Here is a 17,017-nt window from a genome sequence, read left to right as displayed (position 1 = left end):
CATACCTATAACAGACCCGTTTCTGTAATATATCTATATCATGGCTAAAGCACTTCTGGATGGATGCAAACTGCATTTCGTTGCCTTTACTTGCGACATGTGCAATGACAATAAAGTTGAATTCTATTTATATATATATATATATATATATATATATATATATATATATATATATATATATATATATATATATATATATATATATATATATCTCTATCTACAAAATCACTCATTAGAATGTTTGTTCTAATTTGCTATGACCTCAGAGCGCATTGAAAATAAAACTATTAGGCTAAAAAGAGTAATATGAACTTATTTAGATCTTACCTGAATGAAAATATCTGGAGCACCAACAGATATCTGGAGATGGTAGAGAACTGGATATCAGCTCGTCTCACAGCTGCTATCCAGGCTAGACGCCTTCTTTCGGTAACATTGATACATGAGCTCCCTCATGTTGCTTCCAGGTGGGGAAATGATAAAAGAGAGCCCATTTTCCAGCTTATTCCCTTCCCGATCGTGCGATCTAACATTACAACCGACAACACAGCAAGTGCGAACCACTGCTGATGCTTTCGCTCCTTTGTTTGGCCTGCCAAAATGGCGCCTCGGTGGTCACGCCCCCTCCCGTGACATCTCACTCCAAAGCCCTGAAGTGTTTCACAGGAATGCTTTTCATTGCTCAGCTGTCACGCTTTCTTATGTAACTCTAGTTTTACAGGTAGTTCAGAGATGTTTTACCACCCTGTTCACCTTTAGCCTTCTGTTGTTTAAGTCACGTTTGACACATTTCCTGGTTCATGTTTGTAAAACAGCTTTTAAATATTTAAATCTGAAAAATATTTTACGAGTCTTCAGTAAAGGCCTACTAATTTAACAGAAGATGACTAGAAAAGCACCTTCTCTTTTACTCCCACTCAGGTGTCCTGACACCATCACCACCAGATTCTAGTAATATGCAACCCCTGCACATGTGACCCTTGAACCTTGTTATCAAAGCTCTTTATAACAAATGAACTGTAGAAAATGTTCAGCAGGGGACATTAACATCAGCCATGTTCTCACTAATGACCTGATTGGTTTAGGAGAGTGCTGGCCGAGTAGTGCTCGAAGCCTGAATTTAATCTGCACAAATTGGTTTGGGTCGAGACATTTGCATTCTCACCTCAACCTCCACTGGACAGAAAAGCTCAGGGCTCAAGTACATGCACGGAAATGGCCATTTACAGGGTCAAACACATTTTATTTACTCACTGGCATTTTACAAGATGTCATCTGGTTGATAGAGTCCAAAGACGGCAAAAAAACTGGGAGAGCAACTTTCCATTTACTGTGTTACAAGTGTCATAAAGAGTAAATCAGACTCCTGCTGGACTTTGACTGGGCTATTCCAACACCCTGAATCTTTTCTTTTTCAGCCATTCAGTTTGTTTCTGTGCTTGGTGCCGTTGTCCTGTTGCATTACCCAAATTAGCCCAGGTGTTATCTTTACATCTGGCCTTAGATTCAATTGGAATAGACTTTGGTATAGGGAGGAGTTCATGGTCGACTCAGTGGCTTCACAGATGGTATGAGGAATACATGCGGATGCACTTGTTTTCACCAAATATCCCCAATGTTCTCCAATGGCTCTGACAGATAAACCTTCATATCCACCATGAAACACGTTTCCTGGGAGTCAAAGGAACTATTAAATCCGGTTCTTTTGTATTCTTTACGGCCAAGAAAGACACAGCTCAAAAGTGGTCCTTTTACTTTAAAGATTATCTTTATTTTACAGACCTGAACACAAGACACACAACCCCAGGTCTGAAGCACAAACGGAAGCCTAGGTATTTATATACTTGCTCTCTACGTCACACCACTATAAGTTTCGATCAAAGACTCTGCTTAGTTTCACTTTCTGGCTGCAAAAGCATGCTCTGCAAAAGCATGCTCTGCAAAAGCATGCAGATTCCTGTCTTTTTGGCACAGACTGTACTCAGAGTTAGGCCTCTCCTATATTAAAACAATATAATCAGCAAATACGCATCCAGATTATATATTCAAACCCCAACAGAACTCTCACCTTCAGATGCTGCAGTTTCCCGGGCAGAGAAGAGTGGAGACCAACATGCTGAAAGAGGGAAGGCTTGTACCTCTGCTTGAGTAGTGCCTTCTGCTTTGTGCAGTGTTTCTATATAAAATATGAGAACATGTGAGTTTGAAACACACTGTAAAAGCTGCTCTTTACAACAACAACAAAAAAAAAACAAGCAATAGGAAAAAAATGTACTGTTCAATGCTTTCTCAGTACTGGAAATACCATGCTTTGTATAGACAAGAGGTGTCATCTACATAGAGTATGTAGAGTCTGAGTCATAGATCTATTTAACCACAGATTTATTTAGAGATTTATGCTCCATTTGAACAAAAATCTACAACAACAGCGTGTTTTTTCTTATTTGTAGGGCTGTAACAAACTGTAAAGTGTGTAAAAAATTGAAGTGGTCTGACTCTTTCCCAAAACACAAATGAATCTATACTTTACATTTCTTGACTCTTGATATAATTGACTTACATTATCTTTCTCGGGGTTGCAAACCTTCACCCACAGAATGTGATCCAGCAGCCAGTCAATAGGTTTGTCTCTGTGAAACATGAGGAAGAACTCGGCGATCATTGGGAGGTCCCGGGTCCGAAACAACTTGCCTGGAGAATCACACATACAGTGGGGCAAAAAAGTATTTAGTCAGCCACCGATTGTGCAAGTTCCCCCACTTAAAATGATGACAGAGGTCAGTAATTTGCACCAGAGGTACACTTCAACTGTGAGAGACAGAATGTGAAAAAAAAAATCCATGAATTCACATGGTAGGATTTGTAAAGAATTTATTCGTAAATCAGGGTGGAAAATAAGTATTTGGTCAATAACAAAAATACAACTCAATACTTTGTGACATAACCTTTGTTGGCAATAACAGAGGTCAAACGTTTACTATAGGTCTTTACCAGGTTTGCACACACAGTAGCTGGTATTTTGGCCCATTCCTCCATGCAGATCTTCTCAAGAGCAGTGATGTTTTGGGGCTGTCGCCGAGCAACACGGACTTTCAACTCCCGCCACAGATTTTCTATGGGGTTGAGGTCTGGAGACTGGCTAGGCCACTCCAGGACTTTCAAATGCTTCTTACGGAGCCACTCCTTTGTTGCCCGGGCGGTGTGTTTTGGATCATTGTCATGTTGGAAGACCCAGCCTCGTTTCATCTTCAAAGTTCTCACTGATGGAAGGAGGTTTTGGCTCAAAATCTCACGATACTTGGCCCCATTCATTCTGTCCTTAACACGGATCAGTCGTCCTGTCCCCTTGGCAGAAAAACAGCCCCATAGCATGATGTTTCCACCCCCATGCTTCACAGTAGGTATGGTGTTCTTGGGATGCAACTCAGTATTCTTCTTCCTCCAAACACGACGAGTTGAGTTTATACCAAAAAGTTCTACTTTGGTTTCATCTGACCACATGACATTCTCCCAATCCTCTGCTGTATCATCCATGTGCTCTCTGGCAAACTTCAGACGGGCCTGGACATGCACTGGCTTCAGCAGCGGAACACGTCTGGCACTGCGGGATTTGATTCCCTGCCGTTGTAGTGTGTTACTGATGGTGACCTTTATTACTTTGGTCCCAGCTCTCTGCAGGTCATTCACCAGGTCCCCCCGTGTGGTTCTGGGATCTTTGCTCACCGTTCTCATGATCATTTTGACCCCACGGGATGAGATCTTGCGTGGAGCCCCAGATCGAGGGAGATTATCAGTGGTCTTGTATGTCTTCCATTTTCTGATGATTGCTCCCACAGTTGATTTTTTCACACCAAGCTGCTTGCCTATTGTAGATTCACTCTTCCCAGTCTGGTGCAGGTCTACAATTCTTTTCCTGGTGTCCTTCGAAAGCTCTTTGGTCTTGGCCATGGCGGAGTTTGGAGTCTGACTGGTTGAGGCTGTGGACAGGTGTCTTTTATACAGATGATGAGGTCAAACAGGTGCCATTCACACAGGTAACGAGTGGGGGACAGAAAAGCTTCTTACAGAAGATGTTACAGGTCTGTGAGAGCCAGGGATTTTCCTTGTTTGAGGTGACCAAATACTTATTTTCCACCCTGATTTACGAATAAATTCTTTACAAATCCTACCATGTGAATTCATGGATTTTTTTTTCACATTCTGTCTCTCACAGTTGAAGTGTACCTCTGGTGCAAATTACTGACCTCTGTCATCATTTTAAGTGGGGGAACTTGCACAATCAGTGGCTGACTAAATACTTTTTTGCCCCACTGTACACACAAATGCATTCGTGTAATATTACTTGAAAAAATCCACACACACACACAAAAAATCACTTCAGTATTTTACACAAAAGCACACCTATAAATCCAAGCTGGGAGAACTCAAGGTAGAGCCATGGCTTTGAATCTTCGTTTGTGGCGTAGGCCTTCATCTCGTCATAGTAGCCCGACTTAGCAACAACATCATCCTCTAACTGGAAAACAACAGACAACAAATAATAATTTCGCTCCTTTATCCCTTTTTATTAGTTATCCTAAACGTAACAGGACTCTGTGCTGCACTTAGGCTTTCGACCACACATTTTAGATCTGATTAGCTTGTTAAAAACAGTCGTGTCAGGAAGTAGACACTATTTATAAAAAGTTTAAAGATTAGCACAGCTACAGCCCAATCAGACCACTCCTGGTGAAAAGGAGAAAGAGTTTACAACAGGCCATCATTTCAGACTTTTGTGTTTCACATTTCTGTGATGTCATCTTTGGGTCTTCTGTAAGCATTTATAGTCTGAGCTCATCTGCAGTGCCCCGAAAGATATATAAGGAAGAATTATAACATACAAAACTACTCTGGCTGATATCACAAACAAATAAATGGTGCTAAAAATAACTTTCCTGAAACATGATATGCAAAGCACAATAGAAATAAGGTGTTTAATAAATAATAACTAAAGTCTGACCCTAACCTGAACATAAAACGTTCCTTTGTCTTGAGCGTAGAGCATGAGGAAGCTGAAGTCCAGATTCTGTTTTGTTCGCCATCTAAAAACAAACAAGAAGCACAAATATAACCCGAGCAGAAATTCACTCCCCTTTTTGGTTTTGGTACTCACTGTGTGTTTATACACCACTCTGCATTCAATAAATCAAAGTTTATTGTTCTTTAAATGATGAACCTACTGTTCATCATTTATTTATCAGGTTATATGGTGTATATGTGGGTTTTGTGTCCTCTGTGCCACTGCAGCAGCACCTACTCTATTTTCTGCACTATAAGGTGCTCTTAAAAATCCTTTAATATTCTCCAAAATCAACAATGCGCCCTATAATCTGATGCGTCTTATGTATGAATACTGGTTGTGCTTACTGACCTCGAACCGATTTTATGTGGTACATGGCGCTCAAAAATCTGTCAAAAAGTGTTTTAGTACGACTTTGCTAAGCTATGAAGCCGCACCGCCTGATGGATTGTCTGAGCATTACGGCTACCGTAGGCAGGAGCCTCGCGCAGTAATCTGGGTCCTAAACTCCGTCTCTTCAGGTCCCAAAGTCAAACATACACTGCAGCATCACTGAGAGTTAAAAACTGTCTAAATTCTTTCATCTTTAATAAAATGATCAGCGTTGCTGCTTTACCAGGTGTAACAATTAAGTTTAACATCCAGGCATCCATGAAAACAGAATTTATTAAATTTAACGGAGTTAGAAGTTAGCAGGAAGTTAGCTCACTAGCTTTCACCTAAACATGATATAGCATGTTCTGACTGAGAGATTTGTGACAAAATTCAAACGTATAGCTCTACTATGACTTCTAACATAAATTAAACTAAACAGTGACGTTTGTAGCATTACTAAAGTTCGGCTAGCTGGTATATAATGTTGTGCTACGTGCTCGCTAGCGACACAGCTATGCTAGCATAACATAAATACAGTGAAGCTGGAGGATGAACGCTAACTTTGTTTTCCCCACTCGACAAAAATGTTAATGCGAAGGTTCCCGATGGTTATGGACAAATGCAATCGCATGGCAGGATTCTGTAATGTATAATCTGGTGCGCCTTATGGTCCGAAAAATACGGTAAAAAACACTTCAGAATTACCATCACTGACAAAACATTTGTAGCATTTCGAGACTGCATCATGTGATTTTGTATATGCACCGTACTTGACTCTTTCTTTGGAGTCTCCAAAGGTCTCCTTAAGGCTGGCGAAGTCAGGGTAGTAATACTGTGAAGGAGAGATGACCTCCAGCAATCCAGACTGCACCTCCTTGGGAAAACTGCAAAGAGTGAGCTAGTTAACTGCAGAGATCAACATCAAGATACAAAGGAAATAATAGACATTCTTTGTTAGTATTTAGAGGTTAATCAAACAGTTATGTGTATGCTAACAAAATATGTAATAACAAGTCTTGTGAACTGTAGGGCGTTTCATTCTCACACTTTACCTAGCTGTCCTGAAAAGTTCTTCCTAAATCGCAGATCAAACATTGTATTTGACCAACAGGCGTTTAGGTTAATTAGAGAACAAATTCCTGAAAACATGTGCTGGGAACCAACTTTCACACTTTCCCGTTGCCGGGAGGAAGAGCAGCAACAACATTAAAAACCTGTTTTGTGACAGCTTTTGTTAGCATGTAGTAGAGGCTAATGTAAAGCATCGGTGCACATAGACTACACTGAAGCATTTGCGTAAACAGAAATGTAATCAGGCGTTTCCAGTTCCATTTTACCAGAACATCTAATTGAGTTCAAAAAAATGAATGAATGTATGAAGACAAGTTTTATACACTCCAGTGAGACAGTCATTTAAGATTTGGACATTTCTTGTGTTCTCTTTGCATAAAATTACATCCAATGTGTAGTTTTATGCTTACAGATGACCCCTGTTATCTCAGGTTTATTTCTTTTAATCTGTGGTTGAATCTCAAAGAAGAGAAATGGAAATGTAGCTGCCTAACTTTTCCTTTATTTGTAAAGCGATACATAAAACAGACCATTTCCATGTTGAAGTTGCACATAAAGAGAAATACTTCCCCAGTAGACGTAAATCTCACACATATGACCATCAGCCATAGTTAGTCCATGGCTGACTAAAGAAAGATAGATTGGTGAATGCCCACATGCAATACAATGCTACTGTAACAATAAACATCTTATTTTTTATAAACTTACAGAAAGAAAGGTGCTGCAAGCAATAAAGAGCATGAAACTTAAGTCTAACGTGAACACTGATACAACAGAGAAACTGCCCCATGGGAGGCAATCTAGCTCACTTACTTCTTCATGATGGTCTCTGCTACACTGTTCACATAGTCTAAGTTTGTCTGAAAGACAGAGAGAGAGACAGGACTGGGTCAGTGATGGGGAGGGGGGACATATTTGACCGAGTTAATATTAAACTTGAGCTCCTCGAGGCTTTTGCAACAATGAATACACGCTGGTGCTCTTACAGACTGAGACTATAACTGTGTAAGTCCCTTGAAGGCCAGACATATTATCAGTTTCAGTTTTGGGGGTTGATAAAGATTTGTTGTGTTCCTGTTTATAGTTTTTGTTACTCACAAAAAAAACAATAAAAGAAAACCCCAAAGATGAGCAGGTATGTAAGTCGTTAGGTGTTCATGTGTCCTTTCTCTCAGATGTCTAGCAAACAGCACATTATAGTCCACATGCAAGAGCACTCTCAGTGAGTCAGACTGACATCAGAAAAAGTTCTTTAGTGGCACTGCTGTGTGTCACATCTCACCCAATATGTAAATCAGCATGTGGGAGCAAAGAAGGAAGCAAAGGTCATTCTGGTCCTTAATACTATTTATGGTATTTATTTATGATTTATTATAATTTATGACATGCAATTGAACAAACACTGATGTGCCTTAGGTAAGCCAAGCCAGCTGCTACACTGCATATCAAGGAATTTATTATAGGCAAGCTAAAATTAGCTAGCATAAGCTGGAAAGGAAAAAACAACTTTAATCCAATGAAGCCCATCTGAGTGAGAGGGGAAAACAACATCCCCACAACGTGAAACTTTTACCACTGTGCTTGAGATTTGGTGGTTGTTTTTTAAAGTTATCAGCTAACTTTATAAATTAACCACCACCACATGAATGCACCGTAGCTAAGTTACATGTAGCTGGCTAACTATACCTTAGCATAATTGTCAAAGGAGCTTGCAAAGAAAAGCGTCTGGACTTCTTTAAGTTACTTGAAGACGTTTCACCTTCATCCGAGAAGCTTCTTCAGTTCTAAGGTCAAATGGTGGAGAGTCCCAGATTTAAACCTAGTGGGAGTTTCCCCCCACAGAGGGACAAAAGGACCCCCTGATGATCCTCTAATCGCCTGAGCCAAGGTGTGGAACTGGGTGTGGGTCCCAATCAGCCAGGGTTTCAGGTGAGTTCATTGTGAAACCTGGCCCCACCTTATCATGCGAAGGTGGCGGTGGTTTACAACACCAACTGTCTGCCATCTATAATCCAGTTTTGAGTTCCCTTCCCAGACGCCTTAACGCCCATTCACATCCTGGGCCATCTGACCTCAGGAATTCGCATGTTAAGGTGGGGCCAGGTTTCACAATGAACTCACCCGAAACTCTGGCAAGAAATTAAAGTTATATAGCAGGACAAATTACTTCACTGGCTAACATTACTCTTCTTAGTAACTTGTGTTTAATATGAAACTACACTGTGTCTAGCAGGAAATGATCCAATGATTCAAAACAAAGATATAAATAACTTACATTTGTTTTGTAAAGTAACAGCAAATTTACAGGCAGTTAGCCAGCTAGAATTTAACTACACCACACGCTTCATTATATGAGTGTCTGGCATATTACTAATATTCATTATGGTAAATGGTAAATGGCCTGTATTTGTATAGCGCTTTTACTAGTCCCGCCTAGGGACCCCAAAGCGCTTTTTACACGTCCAGTCATCCACCCATTCACCCTCACATTCACACACTGGTGGAGGCAAGCTACAGTTGTAGCCACAGCTGCCCTGGGGCAGACTGACAGAAGCGAGGCTGCCATATCGCGCCATCGGCCCTTCTGGCCAACACCAGTAGGCGGTAGGTGAAGTGTCTTGCCCAAGGACACAACGACCGAGACTGTCCGAGCCGGGGCTCGAACCGGCAACCTTCCGATTACAAGGCGAACTCCCAACTCTTGAGCCACGATCGCCCCATGTGTATATGTATGTTTTATAATACTGTTCCATGACATACATATAATACAGAACTATACAGAATTATATGCATGTCTCATATCTGTTTTGGCTGATGCTAGCTTGCACGAGCACTGACTGTGTGTGTGTGTGTGTGTGTGTGTGTGTGTGTAACCTCAGCAACAAAGACGATGATGAGGATATCCTGGCACTGTGATGAAGTCAGGCTAAAAAGCAGAGAGCTAAGCGTGTTGACCAGGTAACTTTGCTTGTCACGCTTCACAGTGGGAATGCCGAGCACCATGGACACTGAGCGATGACAGGATAGAGAACCAGAGAAAAACCAGAGAAATACATATATATATATTATCCTACCAAGATTCATTGAATAGTAGGGCTGTGCATTTTTATTTATTTATTTATTTATTTATTTTTTATTTTATTTTTTTTGCCTGTCCCGTTTGGCTCTTTTGCCATCAGAATTATTGTCTAAAGGCGAAGAAAGATGCCCAACGGATTTTCTTTACCAAATTGACCATCCACATTTGTGCATTTTTATTAAATGTGAGGGCTTCATACCTCCACGACGTCCCTGTCCCAGCACTACATTAGGCACAAGGCTGCCCGGATGGTGTCTGAGGTGGGGCATGAAAATGTAAATATTGGGCTGAAGGAATGTTTTCAAGCCTGTAGGTTGCTTTTCTGTTTCTGTAAACACAAAGAAAAAGGGATAGAGGCATGTGGTGTTATAGTTAGCACAGTTAGCACACAACATGCTAATAGGCCAGGTAAAAATATATGATTAACTTTCACATGTATTTTGTTTCCTATACATACAGGAAACTAAATAAATATGAATTATGGCAGACAGACAAAATTTGAGACCTGTGCTCCTGTGTCAACCATCAACTGCAACTTCTGTGGATAAACTGCCCATGATACATTACACAGAGAGAAACCTGGGTGATCTTATGTTTTACAAGTCAAATGACTTAGGTCCACATTTGTTTTGATTGTGTGGAAATGCTTAAACAAAGTACAGTTTCAGCTAGAGGTCTCTGTTGTGACTTTTTTTTTTTCTTCATTAAGCCAAAAAACGCCAATTGAATTAACCAGATTCAGAGAAATCCTAGAAATACTGTGTATTCACCATTGCATGAATTTACAAAGTTTCAATAGGGTTGAGGTCAGGGCTGTGGAAAGGCCACTCTGAAAGAATAATGTTAGCCTGCTTCAGTTCTAAAAGCAGCTTTGCTGTGTGTTTGTCCTGTTTGAACATTTAATTGTGTCCAAGTTTCAATCAACTAGCTCTTCATCTGATGTTACGCTAAAGAATTTAGAGCTAGTCCTCCTTCATTGTTCCGTCCACTTTGTGCAATGTTCCACTACCACTGGTGTCAAAAAAGCCCCAGAACATGGAACTGTCACCACCATGCTTCACAATTGGCTTCAGTGTTTATGTTTGAAAGCCTCACCTTTACTCCTCCAAACATACCTTTGTCATTACAGCCAGATAGCGCAAGCTGCAAATTCCAGTCAAGCTTGAAGGGATCAGTTTTAGAGCAGAGGCCTTTTTTCTTGGTTGGCACGCCCTCAGTCCACAGCAATATAAAACTAACTTCAGTTTGGCAGGCTTGAGCCTCGTTGGCCTCTGAGTTGTTCTGAACCAATTTCCTCTCATCTGAGAGTGACACTTTGGGTCTTCTTCCAACTGAATAATCTGTACCAACTTACACTTGTTTGAATTCACGACCTTGGAATCTCCAGTTGCTTAAAAATGTCTCCAACAGATCTTCCAAACTACAATTTTTCCCCTCAGATCTTCGCTGAGTTACTTGGCCTACTATTCAGTCCAATGAGTGCCATCAAACAGTGCAGTCAAACTAACTGCCAGTTTGAGTCAATCGTGATCACTAATAAGAAATGAACAGGCCTTGGCAAGTTCAAAGATGCTGTAGAACTTTAGCACCATGATTGTCTTTTTTATTGTTTTTTATCATTTTTATTACATTAAGAAATCTGTGTTTAAAGTCGAGTCCAGTGTTGCCTTACACATAAAGGGAATGATTCCCAGTGAATGGTGAATAGCATTGGTCAGTACATGCTATCCAGCATGGACGGTGTTCAGTGTTTTCAGCTTTAGGTCTGTTGATGCTGTTTAGTGTATCCATGTAGTTATCTTTTTTGTTTCTAATATCTTGCTCTTATGGTGCATTTCCAAAGACATTTGCCTTTATTCAAAGTCATAAAAACAACTAGTGCTGGGTTCTCTGCTACCCACCTTTGAAGCCTGTCCAGTTGTGGACAGAGTAAAGATAGGTGTCGTTGCCAGTTTTGGAAAGGTTCTTTAGCTGTTCCAGGAGGCTGCTGAGATCCTGACTGACCTGCCCCCCCAGCTCCTCGGCCAGCAGCAGACGCTTGTACAGGATCTGCAGGTCAGGCACCACTGTTGAACCTGGATGCATACAGCAAAGTTTAAAGTGTTAAGACACACTAGTTGTCTGCAAACTGACTGCTTATCGGCTTAATTTCTAACTTGAAGTCACATCATTCCATAATAACCGCCCACCTTAAGCAGATATGTCCCTTCAGATGGTGGAAAGCCTAACTTGAGTCAACTTTCCTTATTTTATCTGAATGACCACAGAAAACAAATAAATATGCAAATCTTCAAAGAAGTTGGAATCAGTAAGCTTTTGTCATCTTTGCTTGGGAGCTGGCATTTCAGCATCTTCCCATATTTTTGTTTTCCCAATGACATTCATGTTTCTAACAGACGCTTCTCTCTCTGTTTATACACCAGGCAGCTCTATTTGTAGTGCAGACACCGTCTGCAGCACTTGAAGACATTCTTGTTTTCAATCACTCCAATCTCTTTGTTCAACTGCTTTCAACTCTCTGACATCAACGTTCACTCATGGAACATTTTCATGTAATCAGTTCACACTTTGTGCTTTTATCTGCCACTTTTATAAATGACAGTTGATTACTTTTGAAAGGACATGTTACACGTTCAACAATCAATTTTTTTTATGCATGAATGACTTTGAGTTTTCCTAAGCTGTAGAGGCTCTTGGGGTCACATTAGTATTAGGGATGGGTGCTGGGTTCTGACATAAACGGTAGTAACCAAACTGAAAAGCAGCGCACATTTTGGTGCTTTTTTTCCTGAGATGTCATACACTTTGGATTCTAGCCAATCATTTTACCATTGCAAGCGTAGTAGGCGGGCCCAGGTACGTACGTTCTTTTAGAGCAGAGCTACAGATTAAAAATGACCAAGGCGAAGCGGTCAAAGGTCTGGCTGTACTTCACAGCAAAAGATGCAAACTCAGCAGCTGCAACAAGTGCTTTAAGCTGATACTGTGATACTGTCAAAGGAGGTAACACCTCGTATCTGATGAAACACCTGGTGACGCATAGCTTTTTTTAAAAAAGCCAAGAAATGCACCGTATTTGATAGCTTGCTGTGCCCCCAAGGTCCTATATGTATGTGTTATGAGAGTGTGAGTAATGTGAATATCTAAGTTGTGGAATAAAATTGAGGCACAGGCAACCAGAAGGGGACGGGGGTGGGTGAGGAGGTAGGGGGTGGGGGTGCCTCCCCTGCACCCTGGTGACACACCTTTACCCCAAGGCCCTGCATGTGTGGGTGATTATGGTGGAGCGGGAAGAGGGAGGCAGCTGGAGATGGGGAGGGAAGGGGCCAGCTGCCCCGCTGACCCCTGCAGGCACCCCCATACTGCGCAACCCACCAAGGCAATTAGGGATGATACCCATCCCTAATTAGTCTTCCTACGGGAGCTCAACTTCACTGATAAAAATCTCATATAAGACTTTGTTTAGGCATTGTTGTAATGCAGGCTTGTAGTAAGAAAGCACATCAGGTGCTCAAATTGATTAGAAGAGCACTCAGTATGTGCCTTTCCATTTAGCTTTTCTATAGCTAGCCATACAGTTCTGCTTTTCTGTGGGCGGGTTTTGTCTACCCAACTTCACAGGTGTGGCTCTGGCATTAAGATGAAAGCTCTGGTATGAGAGCTCACCAGCATTGATGGTTTCTACAGTTATTGGAGTATTTGTGATAGATCATTTACCTGCACAGCTTGAATATGTCAAAAAAAAATCCTCAAATAACTCAAAATATACCAAATTAAAGTTCTAGTATTAACTTCCGGTTTTAAACTACTATCCCACTATTAATAAAACTGTGTTAAGGTAAGGAGGAAAAAGGACAAGCCTAATGACAATGGCTCATTTCCATCAAGCATCCCAATAAGCCACGACAGCAGCTGAGAGGAGCCCAGCTGTGAAGATACCTGTGCTTTCGCTGTTATGTTAAGATGTGTGTTGTCTGACTGCAGTGCCTTATTAATCATGTAAATATTATATTTTCAATAAAACTGTTGGTTTCAATAAAACTGTGTTTCAGCTTGCTAGGGTCTTTACTCCCTTCTCTTTACCAGGTAAAATAAGTATTTGTACTTAAAAGATAAACAAAGTCATTCGCAATAAAATACAAGAGCTCGGAATGAGGCTGATAAAGAAGAACAGAAAAAGCAACAGCAGAAAGTAATGGTTAGTGATGTTAGTAATGGAGCAGTTTGGCAGGACGAGATACATTTTTACCTACATCAGAACTGTATGGTGGGTGTGTTGGCTTACTACTAAAACTCACACGGTGATGTTATGACGTTAGGGAAAGACTTTATAACCGGTATAACTTTCTTTTTTTTTCTTAGGAAACAACATTTCCCACAGCCTCTTCAATAAGACGTTTGTACTCCATGTGAAACAGATAGTGTTGTATACAGAGAGACCGTCGCCCGACTATCGAGAAGGTTATGCTAATAATTTGTAAAAATAAATAAATAATTTAAGAACATAAAAATGTAAAAGTTGCCCATGCGACACTGTGACGCGAACTTTAACCCTGCGGTATTTTCTGTTTCCATGAGAATAAACAGCAGATGAGTATAAAGTTTCCGTTTGAGTCAGCATGTGAAAAGTAAAAGCAGGTACACTCACCTTCATCACTGGGAATCGATTTAATCCAAGTAACCGACACAAAACACCCGAACGCCAAGAGACATGCTAACTTATAGGGGTAAAACCTCATTTCATTCCTCACTCACAGTCTTTGTGTGTCTACTTGCCGCCGATGGGACAACAGGTGGATGTGAGCGGACCAGGTAAATGCACGTAAGTTAGAAGAAACGCTTAGTGAATGGTCACAACTGTGATTCTAGCCTATGTCAAAGCCAAGCATCTACGCGTGTCCGCTTTCATGCTTTTCCGCATGTTGAAAACGTTGTTACACGGTCGCATGATGACAGTTCCTGACAAAACGCTGTGAAATTCTCGGAGAGCACAATCTAACGTGTTGTAGGCACGCACGGCCAACAGCGACACCTGCTGGTCGTGTCATGGCGTTCACAGCCTCGGACGAACCGGTCTATGACAGGAAACCCCAGAACAATAAAATAAATAGTAGCAATCGAAAGTCTTACTATCTCTTTATGTCATATTTCAGGTTTAGCATGAGAAATAAACCTTAGCCCAAGTCTTAGTAGGCAGCAGATTTTTAGTATCACGTGTTTCGTAGTTCGCAGTATGGTTAAGGAAACGTGTACTTCAAGGTAGCCTGTGTAAGTCCTTTTAAGTGACCGGTACGGAAAGTTACCACTGACAATCTATGCTTACGCTGAGAATATAGTAGTACGAAACGTGCCATGTTTATATAGGCTACGGTGTAAGCCAGCCCTCGTGTGGGGATGTAGCTCAGTGGTAGAGCGCATGCTTTGCATGTATGAGGCCCCGGGTTCAATCCCCGGCATCTCCAGCGTTTTTTTTGTTTTTGTTTTTTTTAAATAAATTCATAAATTGACAGTTGGATTCTGTATCCGAGTCAAATTTTCTAATTTTAAAAAAGTAGCAATTAGTAATATATATCTCGTTTCATGGTTAAGCTACTAGTTTGCCAAATGCACTAGTTACTCTGTGTTTGAAAGCACTGTTAGTATGATGTTCAAAACAAAAGCAAGAAGATTTCAAAGTAAAATTAAGTTAATTATTTATTTTAAAGTAGATATTTTAATTGATGTCTGAGACAAAATACAAAGTGCAGGAAGTGACTGTTTCAGTTAGATGACATATCCCCGTTTCCCGTATTTTAAAGACGATTTTAGGTTGTAGAGAACAATTATATTTTTGTCATTGTGTCCTGCCTGCTCAATCCGATTCCTTTGAGACTTCTTTCCTACCATCCATTTATTCTAAGTGGGGGGATCACCGATTAACCAAACTCATGCATGTCTTTGGACTGCTGGAGGAAGACGGATTACCTGGAGAGAATCCATGCACCACTCGGCACAGAGAGGGCATGGAGAATGGAGCAAAACCCAGAATCTTCTTGCTCTGAGTCAGCAGTATGGACAACCACACCACTGCCCACTTTACATATCATGAGATCCACCTGTGCAAGAAATTCAGAACAAAATGATTTGTCAGAAAAAAGTTCCCGTAGTTTTCATCACCATCATCACCTTTACTGGAACAGAGAGAACACTCAGGGCAATAGAAAATGCATCCGTAGCCAAATGCATTCAAGACTGGCAACACAGCATGTGCTATTGTACTATTCCAGCTGACAGCAGTGTCATTGTTGAACCAAGTAATGATTTTATCCTGTTATGAATTTAAGAAAGATTTACATGAAATATCAAGTTAACTTTGTTGTGAGTTTCATAGTCTGATGATCTCAGTTCTGACATCTACATTAGTAATCACTCTTCACACTGCCTTCTTTGTGGTCATGACCTCTCCTCCACCCACAGCTCTGTTTGGGGTTTGCCACCATCAGATCACCAGGTCAACTCCATCAGGACCAGCGGTACGGCTGGCCGTTGTTAGCGCCATACAGTGTAGCCTGACCTCAGGCTAATGGCATATTCCATCATAAGGTAATCAGCTGCGGACACCCTGACTTCATGTCTGTTAAGATCACGGATACTGAAACAATATATTGTCTTTTAACAGCTTGAGCTTCAAAATAACCACATGGCCTTTAGAACATCAGTCCCACTGCAGCACAGATGTGTTCAGAGCGATCCCATGTGTGCAGCGCTTCAGAAAGGCTCATTCAGACAAGTTAACAGAGACACCATGCACACCAAAAAGGGCCATTTCTGTCACTATGAACCACACACAGCCCCATTCACATATTTACCAAGATCCCCCCACCCGTCATCCATCACCCATTACCCCAGAGTGACCTTTGACACCTCCCAGCAGCTGCATTTATCGGGAAATAGGCTGTTGTCACGGTGACTGAGGAGCAGTTTTATTTTCATTTACCTCTTAAACAGTGAACAAAAACACACAAGGAATAAAAAGTTTAAAATCTGACTATTTTTGTTATTATCCACATGTTTATCCCTGTATGGAAATATATATGGTGATGTTTCTGACTGCAAAAGTGTTTTAAGCTGGAGTACCATATGCTGTAACTAACCAGGACTAGAACAGTTGTTGTACTGTGATCTTAGCTTTTTAGAAGTGGATATCACAGACAGTGCACTCTCATATACTGTAGCAGCTAAAGGAGACCATATTTTACAAAATCAGCTTTATGATGTACTCAGTAACCCTTGAAACAAGCAACTGAAGCCATGAGCCCACCAGGAAAGTATCTGAGATCATAGAATAAAGGAGCCTAGCGTTGTTTTCCCCTGTAGGTCTATACAAGCAGAATTCTTTTGGCTGCCACAGTAGCTAACCCCCTGCTGGTAATTAAAGAGAACGCAGGTTCAAG

At 41.0% G+C, this 17,017-nt stretch overlaps 1 protein-coding gene and 1 non-coding gene across 2 annotated transcripts in view; one reads left to right on the top strand and one right to left on the bottom strand.

Moving 5' to 3' along the window:
• LOC146524079 (alpha-1,3-mannosyl-glycoprotein 4-beta-N-acetylglucosaminyltransferase B) overlaps positions 1–14,561 on the bottom strand; it is a 32,567-nt gene extending 18,006 nt beyond the window's left edge. The window contains exons 1-10 of the mRNA XM_085184059.1: positions 14,233–14,561; positions 11,486–11,659; positions 9,784–9,912; positions 9,380–9,513; positions 7,319–7,365; positions 6,205–6,318; positions 5,006–5,081; positions 4,402–4,516; positions 2,561–2,691; positions 2,069–2,176 (exon numbers count right to left, since the gene is read on the bottom strand). Coding sequence (XP_085040185.1) covers positions 2,069–2,176; positions 2,561–2,691; positions 4,402–4,516; positions 5,006–5,081; positions 6,205–6,318; positions 7,319–7,365; positions 9,380–9,513; positions 9,784–9,912; positions 11,486–11,659; positions 14,233–14,323 — 1,119 coding nt within the window. The 5' untranslated portion in view covers positions 14,324–14,561. The remainder of the gene's footprint in view (positions 1–2,068; positions 2,177–2,560; positions 2,692–4,401; positions 4,517–5,005; positions 5,082–6,204; positions 6,319–7,318; positions 7,366–9,379; positions 9,514–9,783; positions 9,913–11,485; positions 11,660–14,232) is intronic.
• Positions 14,562–14,974: 413 nt separating this feature from the next.
• Positions 14,975–15,046, top strand: trnaa-ugc (transfer RNA alanine (anticodon UGC)). The gene has a single exon. It is a non-coding gene; the product is annotated as a tRNA-Ala (tRNA).
• The last annotated feature ends 1,971 nt before the right edge of the window (positions 15,047–17,017 follow it).

Source organism: Neolamprologus multifasciatus, chromosome 2, assembly GCF_963576455.1.
Source record: "Neolamprologus multifasciatus chromosome 2, fNeoMul1.2, whole genome shotgun sequence".
NCBI lineage: Eukaryota > Metazoa > Chordata > Actinopteri > Cichliformes > Cichlidae > Neolamprologus > Neolamprologus multifasciatus.
This window is presented reverse-complemented; position numbering and strand designations above follow the sequence as displayed.